The sequence below is a fragment of the Parus major genome, chromosome 4 (genome assembly GCF_001522545.3).
Source record: "Parus major isolate Abel chromosome 4, Parus_major1.1, whole genome shotgun sequence".
Taxonomy (NCBI): Eukaryota; Metazoa; Chordata; class Aves; order Passeriformes; family Paridae; genus Parus; species Parus major.
The window spans coordinates 6,441,805-6,457,943 of record NC_031771.1 but is presented as its reverse complement, the minus strand read 5'-3'; the positions used below and the strand labels follow the sequence as shown (position 1 = coordinate 6,457,943).

The window sequence follows — 16,139 nt, the reverse complement described above, 5'->3', positions numbered from 1 at the left end:
AATCCTTGATAATGGATAAGGAGACCAGGAAGACAGCCAAAACTAAGTTGGAAATCCATTAGTTCTTATGTCTAATGGAGCTTCTAAGTATGTATGGTGTCTGTTTCCTGGAAAGAACAGGAAGAGTTGGCATAGTCTTCTATAGGAACAGGATATCATCTCTGAATGTTTTAAACCAGTCAGTGCAGCCCATAAAAATGGAGATGCAGACCCTAAAAAAAATGGGAAGAGGACTGGACAGACAAAATTTTGCTCTTGATGGACTTTTACTGCATCTGGATGGGTACCATGATTTTTATCTGTAAAAAAAAAAACCCCAAACCTTAAATCAGATGCACCATATATGGCAAGACTGTTCTTTGGGCTGCAAAAGACTACCTGAAAGACTGTTTATTACAGCTAATAAAAGCCAACCTCAAAGTGCAAAGGATAGTACCTTTTCCTTGATGCATTTTCAAATATAACATGGATGTGGACAATTTCAGACAAGTCTGCTTTTTTCAACACTTTGTCAGGCCCAGCTTCCCTACCTGTTTTGCGTTTGTATTTCTGGATGAATGGTCCATGTGCAAAACCCTTCTTACTAAGAGTTACCAAACAAACACAAACTAAGAGACTCAAAAGAAATGGTTATGTTAGGCAAAGAGCTGGACATGCCTGTGAGAGTTTGTTTTATAAACATTTAGCAGCTGCTCAAGGACATAAATACTTCCAAACGCTTTTATGATCCATTTCAAGATTGTGTCATTCCCATCTTTTTTTTGCTAGTATGGCAGGACATAGATCATTTCATGAAGCAAGCACTGACTAGCAGCAGCCAATGTGGTACCACCTGGATATCTACTGTGCCTATGGTTCCCATCCCACCTGCAATTTTTGCCACTGACTTCTACTGAAAACTTCTTTCCAGTGATGTTTTAGATAAATCATGACTAGCATAGTTTTCAATGTATTCTTTGCTGGCATGAATTCAGAACAAGTCTTCAGTGCAACCAGAAGATGATAGCCAATGCTGTTCACCAGCCTGCTTGAAAACTATCCCAAATCACACCAGCTGTGGATTAGTCAGGTTGTAAAGGGAAGCACGGTAGAGCAGTTGCATTTAGCTTAAAGTTACTCATGAACACACTTGCTAGTGCATTTTAACACTGGCAGGAGGGCATGGGAACTTGTGAGTTAGCTTTACAAGAACATAGCAAGTTTTAAAAGGAAGTTTCAAAAGTGTTTAATCAGTGCGATATCTACATTTTTAAACACAGGAACTCATAAAACATGCTGCTGTTCTTGTCAGCCACTTGTGGCAAAGGTCCCATGCTCACTTCATGTATTAACGTCTCCCTTGATTACCTGAAACTCAGAGATCTCCCAACACAAGTAAGTATTTTCATTTTGGACTGCTGCATTAAACTATTGATTAAATCTCCTGGATTTTGTGGGTTTTTTATGAACCAAAGTCTAGGTAAAGCCTGTTCTCTGATCGAATTCTTGACTTGCACACAGTGCTAGGTGTGGGGTACAGCTGAGTTCTGCTCCCCTCCCTCTTAGAAGAAAGACAGTAATTGTTGGCTGCATGACATTGTTTTTATCAGTTCAGTCTTTGGGTATTTTGTTCTGTACAGCCCTCACTGACTTCTGCCAGCTTGGACTGAGAGACCAAGAAGACATCAAGACAAATCCAGCCTCAGCTTCTGATGGAGCGTAAGGATGTTCAAGCCCAAGAGAGTCCAAGTCACAAGTGAGCAGTTTGAGGCTACAGAGTAATAGATTTTGGGTTTTTACAGTGTAAAAACCATAAAGCACACAGCTATCTCCAGACAAAGCACAAGACAAATGATACCTCAAGCCTTAAAATTGTGTTTTCCAGCTTTGGCTGTGCTCAGACTGTGGAATACCTGAGCACTGCTGCAATAGGAAAATATAAGCCATAGCTGTTGTCACTGGCACAAGACACTGCACACAGCATGGCAGAAAACAAAACTGTATCCACTTGTCAACAAGTCGGCTTTAATTCTATTTTTACTGCTAGAAAGCAGGAACAAGTTCTGCAGTAAATTAAATCCATCAAACCATGGGAGACCGAATATCAGTCCAAAGCATGATGCAGGATGTCTCTGTTAATAATACTCACACCAAAATCTGAAACCAAAATTTTGGGCTTGGACACCTCAAGTGAAAGTGCAATTAATCTTCATAACAAGACTTCATGTCCTGTTTTAAATGAAAGAACTTGGAATACATTTGGTATTGTGGAACAAACATATGACTGGATGCTGAGCACAGCAGAATATTAAAATATTGAAATGCAAATTCTTATTTCCTTTCAGGGCTAAGATTTCAGGAAGATTAACTGGGGAGTTCATAGCTGTTTTCTGGCCACTGATGCAACCTCTGCACATTTGTGATGACAACATTATAAAGGGTTTTATTGCCATTTAAATTGGTTTTTTGTAGTCACACATGAAATTCTTATGACTTAGGTAGGGCCACTTATTACCGCAGGGCAAAAATCCACCTACCTAAATCTGTAGTGAGTACTACCAACAGCAGACAACTGGATATAGGAATAAAATCCTGATTTCCAGAAACCAAATTCCCTTTGACATCAGGTAAGCCCAGCTCCCCCCGCAGAGATCTCCATTCAGCATGGCTACCCAATCTCCATCCACTAACGTTTGGGACCACCACCAAAACATTTATTTTCTGTCCCAAATGTGACGTTCTCCACACAACCACAGCAGAGGAGATGTTCTGGCTGCCTCACCTGCATCAGCAGCTGTAACCAGCAGCAGGTACTGCTCCTTGGCCTCCCGGTCCAGGCTCCGCACCAGGCGCAGCTCTCCGCTGCCCGAGAGGGTGAAGGCTCCCTCCTCATTGCCAGCCACCAGCACGTAGGTCAGCTTGCTGTTCAGCCCTTGGTCATCATCCCTTGCTACAACCTACACAAGCAACACAAGCAGAACAGATAGCAAGGACTATTAAATGTAAACTGTAAAATTACATCGGGTTGGAGGAGGCATTCTCTGTGATAATAATCCAAATTAATGGGTTGAATTAATGCAAATGCAGCAGGTATAAATTAGCTGTAATTGAAAAATGAATACTTAACACGGTGGTGGTGGATTTAAAAAGCGTAGTTTGAAAATACTAAGTAGCTGATTATTTATTTTAGTCAAGTGTAAATACAGTAAGACTGTGTTGGGGCTCAGTGAACACCACAAACAACCTGGTATAGGCTAAGCTCTGTATGAGAACAAGCACTGCATGTCCTGCTGTCGGAATCCATTTAGTTCTCTCTCAATGTTTGGCACACAGCCTCATCCCATGCAGGCAACAACCAGATTTGTTGCATGGAAGTTGAGAATGAGATGAGAGGATAGAACAGACACCTGAAGTCCCAGTGGAGGTGTGAGGTGTGAGGATAGGTAGGGAAAATACAAACAGAACTCCAACGTATAATATTACCTTTTGGTAAAAAAAAAACCTCACCCATACAAACAAAAAGGAAAACAGGACAACAAAGACTACAAATTCAGTTAAAGCCAAGAGGCAACTTTTCCACTGTTTTGCCCCTTTTTAATTCTGGAGGAAGGACACTGTGCCTTAATACCACGTAGGCATGCTGCTGATTGTCAGAGGCACATATTTATTGCTGAATGTACCCACCTGAAGAATAACTTTTGGCAGCGTCTCCAAATTCTCGGGGACGTTCACAGAGTAGGGCGAAAGCTCAAATGTGGGAATGAAATCATTAACGTCCTTCAGAACAATACTGACTGTCGTGGTGTCGGTCCTGGGGCTGCTCCCGCGGTCAGATGACTGAACAGTCAGTGTGTAGGAGGGCTTCTTCTCTCTATCCAAAGGCTTGGCCACAGTTATCACCCCCGTCACAGAATCGATCCGAAACTCACTGCTGGCATCCCCGCTCACGATGGCGTAGCGGACCTGCCCGTTTGTCCCTTCATCTCCGTCAGCAGCCAACACCTGGACTAAATCCGTCCCTGTCAAAGTATTTTCCGCCACCTCCACTTGGTAAAGCTTTTGGGCAAAGAGCGGGTTGTTGTCGTTAATGTCCAGGACAATGACCACCACATCCGCCGACGAAGAGAGGGATGGCTGGCCCTTGTCTGTGGCTACCACAGTCAAGGTGTAGTTGGCCACGGCTTCTCTGTCGAGCTCCCCGGTGAGCCTCACTTCCCCATCAATGGTGCCGATGCTGAACTTGTTTCCCAGGGGCCGGAGCAGGCTGTACTCGATGTAGCTGTTGGGACCGCTGTCGGGATCAGTCGCCTGGGCTTTGAACACCACCGTGTCTATGGGCGTGTTCTCCGGCACGTAGGTCAGCCTCGGGGAGATAAAGCTGGGGGGGCTGTCGTTCACGTCCAGCAGGATGATGGAAACTTGTGCTGTGCTGGTGTACCTGGAGGCTGGGACTGGGGCCATGTCGTGGACTTGCACCACCAGGCTGTAGAAGGACTGGCTTTCCCGATCCAGGGGCTGCCGGATGCTCAGCACCCCACTGTTGTCGATGCCGAACTGCCCCGCGCTGTCCCCGGACGCGATGCTGAAGGACAGCTGAGAGTTGGGGCCTGGGTGGGGAGGGAGAAGAAAGGTAGATAAACGTGACTTCATCCCACTGACCTAGGTATCAGTATTTCTGGCCTTGTTTCCACAGGAAATTTTTCTTAATTTTCCTACAGAAATGAGGATTGTATAACCACGCTGAGTGTTCAGCCTCCTCACCACCATTTTTGAATCCATCTGCTAATTTCGGCCAAGCTTCACAGTGGAGCAGAAGCCTTTGAAATTATTATTTTCTGGGAAGATAATATCCATGAAAGAGAGAGGGAGAATGTTAATTGGAGAGGCCACAGAGGGAACGACTGGCAGGGTTCATCTCGGTTTTTCATTCAGTGGGAGCTGCACAGTGGCACCAAACATATTTTTCCCCACCTACAAGGGTTAGGGAAAAGGGTTTGAAGGGTTTTCCATCAGAAACCAAGACTCAGTAGCACTGCTGCTCACTGAACATCTGGTTTCCTCCGTTCTTCCCAGTTCAACTAAGCAACGTTATTATTAATGTAATTATTTCATGAATTTTTCCACTCAATTAGAAAAAGCCACAAGCAGAAACTCCCATGCCTAGCTGCAGCAAGCCAAGAGTGAATACTGGGGAAAGGTATGATTCCCATATATGGCATGGTATTCCAAAATACCAGATGAACAGCCCTCACTCATCTCATGATCAAAACATAACTAGCAATTATGGTCAGGGGAGAGATTTATCATTCTGCTAAGGGAAATGCATCCTGAACCTGGACAGGGCTGTGAAATATCCTTAAATATTCCTTGTAGGAAACAATGTGTGTTACTGCTTCAATTCCACAGTTCACTCTAAACAACTAATTATTGGGAGCTTCCAAATGTGAAAAAAGTTTTATCTCCTCCCTCTATCTTACACCTATTTTAATTAATTTCAAAAATTGTCCTTTCAAAATTTGTTAACTTCAAAAATTGTTTTGCATCTTCAAGAATGTGCTCAGGATTAGTAAATTAACCAACCATTAGCTACTACTTTACCCCTCAAACTAGCTTGTTCATGCAAAGAAAGCTGCCCACTTCACAGACTGCTGTGTACTTTGTCATTTTGAGTCAGAAGCTCTTTTCTCTCTGAGTGAATTGCTTTGATAATAAAATTATCCTTGCACTAGAATTATTAATCTCTGCTGTTTATTATGCTCAGACTTGAGAAATCTTGTCCAATGTGTCTTTCCCCCCAGTGGCTACTGCAATTGGCATCTTTCCCTCTCTCTTTTTCCTCCTGTAGGAGTTAAATTATAAAATGAATAGAACCAAACATGAAAGACAAAACATCTGAATTAGAGAAATTAATACATTTATCTACCAGATATTAGTGTTTCTCCATTACTTTGATCAAGTGAAGGACAGTGAAAGTTTAATGCTACTCTGCTTTTTGTTCAGTCGTATTTTCAAATGACTAATTATATGGATGAAAGACTTGATTTCAGTAAAGTACTTTCTATAAATTCAAGATTTTTAGAGATTGGTAGGATTTGGGTCCTGCAAAAGAAAATTTCTTTAAAAAATACTCTATTCCTCCTACCCTGCTTCTCCCCAGTGTTTTCTATGGTGTTTATTCCTAAGAAAAATTAGCTTGTTATTCCTTATCTCACTTCCATGAACCTTTCCTTCTTTTTCCTGTATTCTCATAGGTTTTCATGCTGCTAAATCTTATATAAATTAAACTATGAAACAGAAGAGTTGCTTAAATATCAGTGGAGCCAGGAAGGGCAAATAATGAACCATTCTCTTTTTCAAACACAGCATGCCAAGCTGGCATTGTGCAGCTCATCCATCCCCCCCTTCCAAGATTTGGAGCTGGGCTTTTCTTAGGGAGAATGTAGAGACATCCTCTTTGCTGAACCTTAGGTTTATTTAATTGGAGGGTTCATCTGATAAAACACTGAAAGTACAGACATGGAGTCACCAATTTCATGATAACACTCTTCTAAAGGGTTTTGTTTCTATTTTTATTTATTTACTAATAAGCCTAAAAAAAAATTAAACAAAACAACGAAACTTCTTTCCCCCTGCCATTCTATAAATACCTGCAGGGTTTAACTGGGAAAATACACCAGTTTTTCCTGGAGGAATACCTAACTAAAATTTTAACAAACTGACAAACATGCATGTGCTTTCCTCTCAGATTTTTCCTGTTAATTCTTTGTTGGAAAAATAAAATCTGAATTTCAAAATGAATGTGTTTAAGTCTTTAGTATATATTATTAAATTACTATATTATTAAATATCCAAGAGCTGTAGCTGATATTTGCTATGGGCCTGTATATGGAACAGTCCAAGCTGAGATAAACAGCTGCTGTTTCCCAAGGGGTGTGCTGAACAAGAAAAATTAAAATTGGAGCAGCTTCACTATCACCATGTTTCTTTCTTTTATCAGTGTTTATCCTAAAACAACAGCCATACCTCATTATAAAACAATGTCTTTTTCAGAGCTCTTTCAAACTATAGGATCATGTAACATAAATAATCAACGAAATTGTATTTGTATTGAGTGCATTATCTGTGAGCACATGGAGAAGAGTATAATACAAGCACTAGCTATTTCTGCGCTCTAGATAAATATAAAATGACACAAGATAACAAGTTTGGGCTTGAAACAGAAACAACAATAGATCATACCATTTACTTAAGTTACAGTCCCATGGGAGAACTCAACCTGGCATGCTCTTGGAATGATATTTCTGCCCTATTAATTTTAAATCCAGCCTGCTAGAAAAGCAAGTGTGCCAGAAAATATAAAAGGCAAGATATCTGACTTCTCGTTGCATTGCTCCTCAAATACTCATTTGCCTCCTTGATAACTGAGTGTGTGATGAATGTGAGTTGATATGTCAGTGCTATGATAGAGTTTCCATCCTGTGCACAGATGGAAATTAATGTATGAGGTGCAAGAGAAAAGGAAAACAGACTCATAATGGCGAAGTGAAATTAACTTCCAAAAAGGTTTGAAACCAAGTGCTGTAGTCCTGACAGGAAAATAAGAAATAGAAGAGGAGATAGACACAAACCCATTTATCTAAAAGTCTGGAAGAGCAATCCCTTCCCCAGGTATGCATGATACAAGTACAAGCTCCTCCTCAAACTTATATTTAGTTTACATAAAATAAAAGCCTTAACAAGTGTGGTGAAAGAGAGATTCATACAAAACAGCCAGTATCACAAAGTTATGACTTCTGACTTGCTGGCTTATCTCATGGAATCTCCTCTCCCTTCCTAAGTTTGATCTCAAAACCAGTTACACAATTTTTACCATGGAAAATTCCATCCATCAGCGCAAAATTTATCTCCCCACAAAAATGCTGGAGTCCAGCAACTCAGCATTTCCTGAGGAAAAACTGCTTTGCTGAGCGATCCTGATAGGTTCAGTCAATTTAGGTGGACAAACAGGGATTCCTCGAAGCATGCAGGTGCTTTGCCCTTGAAGCACATCTGAGTGTGAGACACTTCCACGGGCTCCTCTGAGCCCCTGTCAGGTTGAGAGGAGGCAAGGTTGCTCAACATGTCACAAAAATAACCTTCACCTGCAAAGTCACTGTGGGTGTTGTGAAGAGCTTTGCATTTAGTCACACCGGGTAATAATGTCTGTGGACACCAGAAAATGCGGTACGTGACGGAATGCTGTTTATGTATTTTATGGTCATATTCTATAATTATTCTTGCTCGGGCACAAGCTGTGTGGCAAAACGGTTAACCAAGCTATAAAAATTGTATCTTTTACACTCAACACATTAACACCCTCTAGATGCCATAAATAATCCCAATATTAAAGCTTATTTCAATGGGAAATTTTCCTAAGATCTCTTTCAATACGCTTTTTAACCTCCACTATCAACACCTTGAAGATGACAAGTGCCTTCACGACAGACTTAAAACTTATAGTACATTTAACATGACTGCAGATAACATCTGATATTACCACAACCCTCTTTAGAACTTAAAATAAACTTTCAGAAAAAAAAACCTCGGCAGACTTAGGTCTAAATTAAACGTGAACTTAAGCATTTGAGAGCAGCAACTTCCAGGCAGCCCTAATTTCCCCTTTTTTTAAGTCCTCTAATAGGCTGCGAAGGCGAAACGCAGATTTATGATCAGGGGATGTCAGGGAGCTCCTACCATCATCGGCATCGGTGACGCTGAAGTTGAGGATGGCGGATCCTGGGGGCAGGTTCTCCATCAAGGAAGTGCTGTAGGAGGCCATGCCGAAGAGAGGCGGGTTGTCGTTGACGTCCAGGATGTTGAAGTACACCCTGATGGCCGTGGCCTGGCCTCCCCCGTCCTCAGCGCGGACGGTGAGGATGTAATACTGCTGCGCTTCGTAGTCCAGGCCCCGCGTCAGGTTGAAGACCCCGGTGACGGGATTCAGGAAGAAGATTCCCTCCTCATCATCCTCGCTTATGGTGTACGTCACCTCCCCGTTGACGCCCGAGTCGTCGTCGGTGGCCAGAATGGCTGCCACCAAGGAACCTGCGTGGCACAGCGGCAGGGCACCGTCAGGCACTCGCAGCAGGGAGCTGCCCACAGCCAGCGCAGCACCAAGCACACCCACAGAGGAGAGATGCCCTCCCCGAGAAACCCGAGAGCCCCCAGGCTGTCTGAGCAACTACTGCAAAAGGTTTTGCAAAGCATAAAGGGACATCGTATTCTTGCTTTTACTCAAACACCGTAAGCAAGGGTCAAGAATGTTTTTTTTATCTTCATGCAAATTAGGTATCAGCAGGGGCAAAAACACCTTTTCTCCTGCTAGGTATTGTCTTCCTATGACTCAGACAACCCTCCCTTTGCCACAGACAATCACAAGTTCTGGGTATTTCTTTCCAAATGCAGAAACCGATATGTGAGTACAAACCACATAGCCCAGCTCTGCTTTTTGAAGCAGTGCCTTTGCAGGGTAACTGCGGTTAGAAAACTGGGAACCTTATAGGGGTCTGTTCTCTGCCGCCTTCTGAAATTCAACGCCCTGTGAATTTGTGCCAGTGTTTTCATTTCTGCATAGCTGCCCTCGCATGACTGACCTATCTGACTAGAGTTTGGAAATCAAGTGTCACTTTTTAGTATTTTGAACATTAATTATAATTAAGATCAGCTCAATTCCAAGAAAATAAATCATTAAGTTTCCTTTCCCTGGAACCAGATGAACTACGTGCAGCACAGTTGACTACTTTCAAGCAGTGTGATAATGAAAACTGCTTGTATCATCAGAACAAAGAAGAGTGCTGTAACCCCCTTTAATCCAGCTGGATATGCTGGTATCTTTCACACCCATTTAATTATCTCAAACGTTTCTTTAACTGCAAGGGGAACAGGGATTACCCCCTGGGATAGAAAGTGGAACCTTGAAGGGGAAACACCATGGTCCTTCCCCTCTGGGTGAGCCTGCCAGCTGCTCCTGCACTGCTGGAGAGCAGAGCAGGAGAAGATGCAGTAATTTAACACAAAATCAGCCAATTTGTTCCTTCAGCATCCATCACTGCTAAGTTGGGTATAAAGCACCAATGTACACCCTATAAACGATTAACGAGAGAATTCTCATTTTAATGTGGAAGGAATTAGGCTTGCCTTTTCCAGGGTTATTCCTGCTGAAACAGACTGAGACTCAAGGCCCTGAGAGAAAAGAGCATGGCTGGGGATCAGCAACCAAAGCACTCTGTGTTATACAGACATCTCAATTACTTCCAGATCAGATTCCTGAGGCACAGCTGATTGCACTGTAATCCTTTAATGCAAAACACCACCAAATTTTGGGACAGGGACTGTGGGGCAGAGTGCAAAAGTTGGAGGCATGGGGGTAACCTTAGTTCTCCCAAACCGAGACTCCCATGCTTATGAAAACCCTAATGAAAGCTTGAAAGCTATCACCTTGTCATTTGCATCTCCTTGGTTTATTCATGTTTTGGAATAAGCTTCTAAGATGCTACAGGCAGATACTGCTTTTGTAAGAGCAATCTGTATAAAATCTTGGAAGCAATATTAATTTCTGACCTGGAGCACGGTATTTGAATACTTTTTTTGATCTAAGTACTTTTTAGTTTACAGCCCCCCTCTGAAGCAACAAAACACTCCCGCATATGAAACCAGCCTTAAATGAAGAAAATAACCACTTGACAGGCCAGTGGTCGTATTTCCAAGTCCTGTTTACCTGGAGTGGCATCTTCTGGGATGTCAAAGGAGTACACTGGCTTGGAGAACTTGGGGATGTGGTCATTGACGTCGCTGACAGTGATGTTTATTCTCATGTCCGAGGACTGCAGGCCGTCGTCAGCGCGGACCAGCAGGGAGTACTTGGAGCGGCGCTCGCGGTCCAGGCGCTTGGTGGCTATCAGCTCCCCCGACTCGGGGTCAATGTGGAAGCTGTCATCTGCACCACTGATAATGGTGTATGTCACCAGGGCATTGGCTCCCTAAGTCAAACCAGAAGTGGTCAAATCACATCATTTGCCAGGAAAACCACATCACAGCTTGCAGTCAGACAAGGATCGTTCCAGTAACTGCGCTTGGAGATTGTCTTTCAGAACAGCTTCCTTTGATAAACAGCTTTCCTGCCCAGTCCCTGCTTCAGTCCCACAGTAAGGACACATACCCACACGGTTTTATTTATGAGATGTGAAACCATGAGATTACCCAGATACTTTGTGCTCCACTCTTCATAAAAGGATTTCATTCAATCAATACCAAAAAACTCTGTTACCTGTTTTTGTTTCAAACCAGCATCACTGAGCAGTGCGACATCTAAATAAGGATCAATGTTTACTCTTGTTTTATCTTTAAAGGTTAAATTAAATCCCTGCCAGTGGGATCAGCTCTGCCTTTCTTGCTGTCTGGAGATGGGATGGAAGGAGCAGGAGAGGAAGGGAGGGAGGCATGGAAGCAGGGGGGACCTGGGGCAGCTATGTGGCAGCACTTCCAGCCACCACGCACGGCAAGGGCCTCAGCTCACGGTCAGGAGAAACTCATGGAAGCCGTGCTTGCAGCAGCCCCTCAAAGGTCAGTTTCTGCATGGAAATATATTTACCCATGTAAATAAAAAACCCCGAAGTGACAAATCACACATCATTAAAATCACAGTTCTGATCTCTTGGGGTGTGCTGCAAGTCAAAACATTTGCTTTTGGGTCAAGAAACTTCATTTATTCTTGGGGGGGGAAAAAAAAGCATTCATGTGGACTTTGATCATTTTGGTTGAAAGGAAAATTAAGGAAAAGTAATATTACATAGGAAAATGTCCCATACTTCTTTTTCCAAGACAGGCTTAAGGATGCTGAAGGTTTGGTAGCCTTTAACATTGGACAGAGAACCTAAACCCTGCATACTGATGGTGCCTGGAAATGCAAGCAGGTATTTACTGTGCCCTCCTCTGGTGTCAGGCCAGAGCTCAGATTTGACAGCTGAAACCTGCAGCTGACATGCCAGTGGCACTTCTGCAATGATCAGAAGATCAAAGAGATGAGGCAGAAAGGAATTCTCTGGCTGTTTCAAATACTCCAGCCTAAAAAAGCAAATTAATAGAGATAAACACCTGCTTGTATTTGTGAGAGGAGAGACAAGCATTAGTTACCTGACCTTACCAGAGTGTCCATGCCAAACTTTCTCTCTGGGGTGTTGCTTCAAAGAGTCAGAATGAGCTGACTGATAAAAGGATATTTGGAAAGAAAACAGGCTTCTGCAGGTGCCCAGCCCTGCAGAGCTGCGTGTGGCGCTTCGTCTGTGTGCTCAGGTGTGCCATGGGCACGTCACACGCTTTCCTCCAATTGTCTGGCTTACCCATCACATCTCGTGAGAATTTTCAGAGGTGACCACATTCTTCACCCTGTGTTTGACCAGCCAGAATCCTTCTAACAGAGTGCAGCTAAAACCACAGCCACGTGTGATACTGGTTTATACTGTGCCCTCAGCTGCAAAAGGCAGGGGGGAATAAAGAGGTATCTTGACCCTAAGCTGCACACCGCTAGGAAAACTTGGGCTCTTTGTAAAGAGACTGAGTTACAAATGTTCTGGTGGGGAAATTGAAATCATTCCTTTTGATAAAAAGGCTGATTTCTCTCTAAGGTAATAAATCACCTCCCACTGAACAGAGTGCTTCGGAATGGGTAACAGATTAGGTGCAGTTCAGGAATGGTTAAAAAGGAGCATAAGATATTGCTGTGATCTTAGATACATTTTCCATACCACACCACAGAGTGGTAGCTCAGTATTTACTGCTTCCTAAAAGAAAGACAAGCAGCTAGAATTTTTGTTACAGAAGTGCACCTTTCTAAAATCCTGGGTTTTGCCTGCGTATCAGGCTACTACTGGAAAATAAAGGGAAACCAAAATATTTACAGTCACATTTGTACCATTCCCGGGGGTGTTCCCGTGGTTCCCTCTGTAGTGGCGAGATTAAGTACACCAGTGAACAATCACAGGAAGACTAACCAAGCTAACACAAAATAGGCCAGGAATAAAATTCTCTTGAGGAGCTTGAACTGCCCCATTATTTGAAAGCAAGAACTGCTTATTACTGTCAAGTCTGCTGTCTGCACTTTAATGACAACACAAACTTTTTGTGTTAATCTGTTGACTTTTTAGTCATTTTCTTCATGGAAAGAAGCAGTTCAAGTAAGCGAAAATAACATGATTAACATTTTTATAACTTAAGTTTCTAAAATAAATGAATGCATCAATAGCATGGTAGTTTCTTCATAGCACCTTAGTTACAGCATTCTCAGCGTAATGAATCTAAGAGGGCAAAATTATTTTGCAAACAGATTAATGCAGAGTACACATTTCATCATTATTTCTTTTCCCCTCTTCTTGGTAAAATAAAACCTTCTTTTGGAAGGGATAATATTGATCTTTTTTAGGTCTAGTCAAGTGAAAGCAGGCATTATCAGAATTTTTCTTGTTCTCCAAGGTTTGTCTCAAATTAATTTTATTGCACACCTCGGAACTGGGCTCAGCTACAAGACTTTGGTTTCAAAGTTAGTTTAGACCTCCACAGTACTGGACAGAACTTTGTGAATGACTGCCATGATTCCTAAGGCCAAGCTCACACAAAGGGATAAAGAAAACAGGAAAAAAATCATGTCCAGAATGGCACTTCTACTACCAACATCCAAAACTGAAATTATGCTCCTACCTCATCAGCATCCATGGCTGTCAGCTGCAGTATTTTAGATCCATCTCCTATGTTCTCCTCTACAGTCAGATCGAGCATGTCCGTGGGGAAGACTGGCGGGTTGTCATTTATATCTTGAAGTGTTATTTCTACCTGTAAAAAGGAGGAATAGGAAAAAATTTGAGTGAGCACCTGGACACTGATTGGACCTGAATGTTACTAATAACATAATTCTGAAAGAAATCAGGTAAATTGCTCTTAATCACATGAATTAGCACATTCCCAAATCACACCAGCATTAGGAGAAGCCCGTCCGGATATTAAAATTCCACGTTGTTATAAAATACTCCTAGGAAAACCTCTAACACAAATAAAGTTAATTTGACTTGTTGATAGCGACTGATTTTAAATGGTCCTGGTCTAGTTTATATTGGAAAAGATCCACTGATAGACTGTCATTGTAATCCTCAAAGTCAGCCCCTGGAGAATAACTGCCAAGTGCTGGGGCAGGAGATCGTTCAACCATTAAATGCTGCCTGACATAAAGATGAGGTGGTGTAAAATTCTCTCTGAAATGTTTATATATTGGCAACTCTCCGTTCCGAGAGGGGGGAAAAAAAACACCCTTGCACTTGATATATTTTATATCAAATAATCTGCTTTTCTCTCTCCCTCAAAACTCTCCTCTAACTGCAAGCACAAACATTACTTTAGGAGCACCCACCAGCATCTACTCGCCCTGCCTATCCGAAACTCAACAAATGCTCTTTTCACATGCCATATTTGTATGCCTTTCCAAGAATGATAGCTCCTGAAAGGTTTTTTTTGTGATCTTTATCCCTAGTTTTTCATAGGCAAGACTGCTGCCCTGCTGATGCTAATTCAAGAAGATGCAGAGCTACGCTTTCCCTTGTTGCTGGGCCTGGAATGTAATATTCCAAAATAGAAAAAGAAGACACAGCTGTTTTGTATTTATCATGGAAAAAAATGTATGGTTTTGGACCCAAAATACTGAACAGTCACAAAACTTTGAAGACCCACTAAAGAGAAAAGGAGTAGCTGAAAGAGGCAAGGAACAGAGAAAGGTAAAAGGCAAAGGTATGGATGACTTAAAGAAGGTGCCTGGATTGATAGACAAAATACCATTTACACTACAGTATCTGCTATGCCTGTACCCACAAGGACTGTCCATGCACTCAGCTGAAAATATATGGATTGGGCTGCTCTGGATATAACCAGCACAGACATTTCTGGTGGTCCAAAGTCTACAATTTCCACTGTTTCTAGTCCCCTGTCGTAACATTTTCTTCTCTGTTCTGTTTTCATAGGGACCTCCAGCTGCCAAGTTCTGTCTTGACCACCACGATGATCCCAAACACAGAGGAAATATTATATTAGTATTAGTGTAATATTAATATAATGGCTATGTGTGTTGGAAGTGGAGGCAAAACCAGGGGTCTTTTATAGCAGGCCACTATTTATTTATCTATCCCCTATTTCATCCCTTTGGTCATTCAGAAATGGTACACAAAACAATTCACAGCCTGAGACAGATCAGCCCAGGAGGTTTTATTGTTCAATTTATATCCCTGGCAGCAGAAGCACGAGGAGTGCTGAGCAGAGCACCACGAGCAGTGACTGACAACCACCTGACCAGACACAAACTTTGGGAGAATATACCAGCCTAGGCTGGTTTGCAAGGAGACTGGGTGACAATTAGTCACAGAAACGGGAGGGACGCGGTAGAAATGACAGATGAAGGACTTTGCCAGCCCTCCTTGCCTGTGAGCTGGCACAGCACACTCTTCCCGCTTTCCTCCCTGAAGGGCAGCACTTCCCCAGCCAGGGTTTCAAGGTAAAGCAGCTGCACAGCTCTGCAGTTCATTTTTCCCTAGCATACGTGTCATTCACAGCTAATGTTTCAGCTGCGGGTGACGCCTCACCACCAGAACCCATTTTCACGATGAGAGATTACCCTTTGTACAAATCCTATGAAAAATATGTGACAGCTTCTGGGGGGTTTGGGATAGGAGCTGTGCCTCGCCTACAGCTTGAATAATGTGAAATAGTGAGAATACCCATGAATACTCATGGCTAAGGATCGGGGGACAAATGAGTCAATTACAAAGTCAGATTCTGGAGAAGTGAAAAAAGGAAGAATGAAAGAGGTAATTTTATTCTGAAAAATCAGTTCAAATGTAAACAAAGGAACTGTATTTTATACATGCTTTAGATGGTGGAAAAATAAGAAATTCTCAATTAAGGATAAGAATTTCTTAGAAAAGAACACAACATCTTTAAAGAGCGTTTACCCCATGATGTATTACTCACCCACAGGGCTTAGATAATGTGTATTGCTTCTTAATTCACCATTGGCTAAGTCTAATTAGCATCTGTGTCTAAAGCTACCTTTTTACTTCTGCTAGAATTTACTACTTCAGCTTACAAAC

At 42.4% G+C, this 16,139-nt stretch overlaps 1 protein-coding gene across 1 annotated transcript in view; it reads right to left on the bottom strand.

Moving 5' to 3' along the window:
- FAT4 (FAT atypical cadherin 4) overlaps positions 1–16,139 on the bottom strand; it is a 123,293-nt gene that overhangs the window by 47,104 nt on the left and 60,050 nt on the right. Inside the window, exons 2-6 of the mRNA XM_015625570.1 lie at positions 13,711–13,842; positions 10,736–10,997; positions 8,713–9,063; positions 3,664–4,586; positions 2,762–2,936 (exon numbers count right to left, since the gene is read on the bottom strand). Coding sequence (XP_015481056.1) covers positions 2,762–2,936; positions 3,664–4,586; positions 8,713–9,063; positions 10,736–10,997; positions 13,711–13,842 — 1,843 coding nt within the window. The remainder of the gene's footprint in view (positions 1–2,761; positions 2,937–3,663; positions 4,587–8,712; positions 9,064–10,735; positions 10,998–13,710; positions 13,843–16,139) is intronic.